The following is a 3,153-nucleotide window of genomic DNA, read 5'->3' as shown; positions in this document are numbered from 1 at the left end:
CCCGATTACGTCGTAGCAGTCCTCCCACCAAACCCGCTTTCCCTACACGCCCACGCCCACAGACTTCGCAGCGAGTGCGCCCAGCACCACCAACGTGATCATGGTGCGCATCCCCCAACTCTCAACTCGCAGCATCCCAGCACTAACTCGCCCTCAGCAGGACATGACACCCATCACCCCGCTGGAGCCGGGCATGGAAATGTTCGAAAGAGGAAAGGCACAGTCCTTCTTCTCTGGTGCTCTTGCGGCCCGCTCGTCGCTAGAGCGCCCCCTCTCCCACATCAGCGTCGCCTACACCGACATCGAGGACGACTCGAGCGAATTCGAGGAATTCAGCGGCTCCTCTGTACGTATTTGCCTCTCGTCGAGGCAGTGTTTGGTACTGACCAGCCCCCAGAGTGACAACCGGCGGAGCCAAACAACCATATCAACATTTGAAGAGGTAACTACACCGGCAGAAGACATCCGACCGCAGTTCGCCTACTGGCCAGAAACGAAGCCGGTAGAGGGCCCCAAAGGCCCCCATCTGTTCTGCTCCTTCCAGTCGTCGAATGAGTTCCCGTACGATGATGCCATGCAACTGTCGCCATTACTGCCAAGACAGCCGCCACCCCGCCTGCAGACCGCCTTCCGAGAAGCCACTCCGGAAACCATAGTCCCCCAACACGAGTACAACAACATTGCCCGCGCCGTCTCCCACCTCGACAACGCCGAAGTGCGCGCCTGGACCTCGCAAGACGTGGCTACCTGGATGTACCAGAATGGCTTTGAAGACGACATCATTGACAAGTTCATCGGCCACGACATCACGGGCGCGGTGCTCCTGGATATGCAGTTTGACGATCTGAAAGAGCTGGAGATCCAGTCGTTTGGCAAGAGGCACCAACTATGGAACCAAATCGACTCGCTCCGCACCGCAGAGGGCCTCATGTCGCCAACGGCCCCTGCACCCATCCCCACTCCGTTTGAAGACATTGAACGCCCTTGCAAGGAGGCACGGAACAGGTCAAAGAGCAAGGGTCGCAAGGCCAGCCGGCGCGACAAGTCGCGTGGTCGCAATCTCGGAGACGACGTCATCACCCCTGCGCACTCGGTTTCCATCGTGGCCATTGAACAGCTGCTGCCCAAGCCCCATGTCTGCGCAAAGGGCGAGAGATGCTCCAAATGGAAAAAGCAGCAACGGCAGCTCGCCAGGCTCAAGCAGGAGCACGGATTCCCCATATCACCTGAGAAGGGCGGCCATATTTTCATTGCCGGCGACCCTGGCAACGCCCAAACCGCCAGTCACGTTGTCGAGAATGTCCATCGTCCCAACTCGGAAGCCGCGCCCTCCGTCGTGGTCCCGTCGGTAGTTGCATCGTCCGACGTGCTAGGCCCTGGCCAACTCCCAGACTTTAGTCTCCAGGACCTGGACAAATTCGAGCAACGCGATCCGCAAGACAATGTGCGACAGTTTCTGACGCTGCAAGGCCAGCAACAACCTTACTACACTGCTACGCCCATCGAGGCTCCCCCCACCCCGCCAGCCGACACATACCCACCTCGCCCCTTCTTGGTGATACCGCAGCAGCAGTACTGTCAACCCGTCTCCGCCTTTTCCGCATCCACCTCGGCGCACACCACGAGGTCATTCGAGCCATTTGCCCAGACACCCGCGACTCCAGCGCTGCATCCCCCAGAGTTCATGCCAGCCCCTCACTCGAATCTCAAGAGCCTTCCCAAATTGACAATTCCCCCGGCGCGTGCCATGTCTGCCCAACCCGTCGGTAACCCACGCAGCGGTGCTCCCGTACACCAATACCTGGCACCGGATACCGCATTTTCGCCTTGTAGGACAGCGTCTCCAGGTGGTGTCTACCGGTTTGGTACGCCCTTCTCCGAGATGGATGTTCCTGTAACTGCTGTGCACCCAGAACCTCTTAGCCGCGACACAAGCCAGTCTGTGCCCCCGAACATGCAGTACCAACCTCAACTCCAGAGGCCTGGCTCGCGTAACGACCGCCGCCGCCCCTCGTTTACCATGCCAGCGCTAGCCGAAGACCGTGTCTTCAGCCCGACGGCACACTCGGACGACGACACTCTGCGCGAGACCATCTTTGATGACTCGGTCAGCTCTAGTAACAGCGCTAGCTCGTCTCCACTCAAGACCACCAAGCCGTTTTGTCACGAGGCCGAAGACACGCTTGGCCCGCTGCCAAAGGGAGGCTTCGTGTACAAGGGTGTGAACCACCATGGCTGGATGAAGAAGCGTCGCACCAAGCTCTTGCGTCACGAATGGCAGGACCACCACTTCCGCCTCCAGGGCACCATGCTGGCCATGCACCCCAATGAGCTTCCTTCTTCCTCTGCACTGCAGACGATTGATGTCGACGACTATGCTGTGGCATGCTCGTCCCTCGCTTCAAGCAAGCTCTCCAGCAAGCTCAAGGCTTTGAAACTGTCTTCGGGTCACCACAAGGACAAGGCATCTGCTAATGCACCTGCCTTTGAGTTCCAGCTTGTTCCTACTGTGGCTGGCAAGGGTGATGTCAAGAAGGTCATGCCCAACGGCAAGGTACAGCACTTTGCTGTTACCACCAAAGACCAGAGGATCGACTGGATGCGTGAGCTCATGTTGGCCAAAGCCCTGAAGGCCAAGAACGACGGCTACCAGGTCAACGTCAACGGTGCCAACGTTTGAGGCAACCACCGTAATCTTCCCAACTCCACGTTCCAATTTTTGCTTTTTGTTTCTTTTTCTGTCTAGCAAGCGAGTAGGCGTTTTTTTTGCTTTTTTCTTCTTCAAGCTTCTTCGTTGCCTTTGCAATTTTCTACTTGGCACAATTTGCAGTGCTTATCATGACCCGCCATTATACCCTTTTTCGTTTCTTTCTTTCTTTCTTTTTAGCATATGCGTTTTCAGCGTTTGTGCGTTCTGCATGCTTGTTGTCGCTACATACATCGAAAGACTATGGACGCTGAGCAGGGCCGCAAGGCCGGGAAAACACTAGTTTGGGCCTGGACATGCTAATGTGATGGAAGATGCTTGCATGGAGTCGTGCCTAGTGTAGACTCGTTGTACCCACTTGCTAAACTTCTGGGGATGCCATTGTTTGATTTGGGTGGAAGGTATTGTGGTAAGAATGAGGGTATTGGATTGGAGGGTGGATTGGT

The 3,153-nt window shown here is 56.6% G+C and overlaps 1 protein-coding gene across 1 annotated transcript; it reads left to right on the top strand.

Annotated features, from left to right (window-relative positions):
* Positions 1-161: 161 nt before the first annotated feature.
* SETTUDRAFT_143923 (uncharacterized protein) lies at positions 162-2,843 on the top strand (the record flags this gene model as incomplete). Its single annotated transcript, XM_008033269.1, has 2 exons — positions 162-346; positions 398-2,843. Coding segments are annotated over 2 exons (2,468 nt in total), but the record flags the coding sequence as incomplete, so codon positions are not given.
* Between the last annotated feature and the right edge of the window lie 310 nt (positions 2,844-3,153).

The sequence above is a fragment of the Exserohilum turcica genome (assembly GCF_000359705.1).
Source record: "Exserohilum turcica Et28A unplaced genomic scaffold SETTUscaffold_9, whole genome shotgun sequence".
In the NCBI taxonomy this organism is placed as follows: Eukaryota; Fungi; Ascomycota; class Dothideomycetes; order Pleosporales; family Pleosporaceae; genus Exserohilum; species Exserohilum turcicum.
Note: the sequence above shows the minus strand (reverse complement) of the source record. Positions and strands in the feature narration are given on the sequence as shown.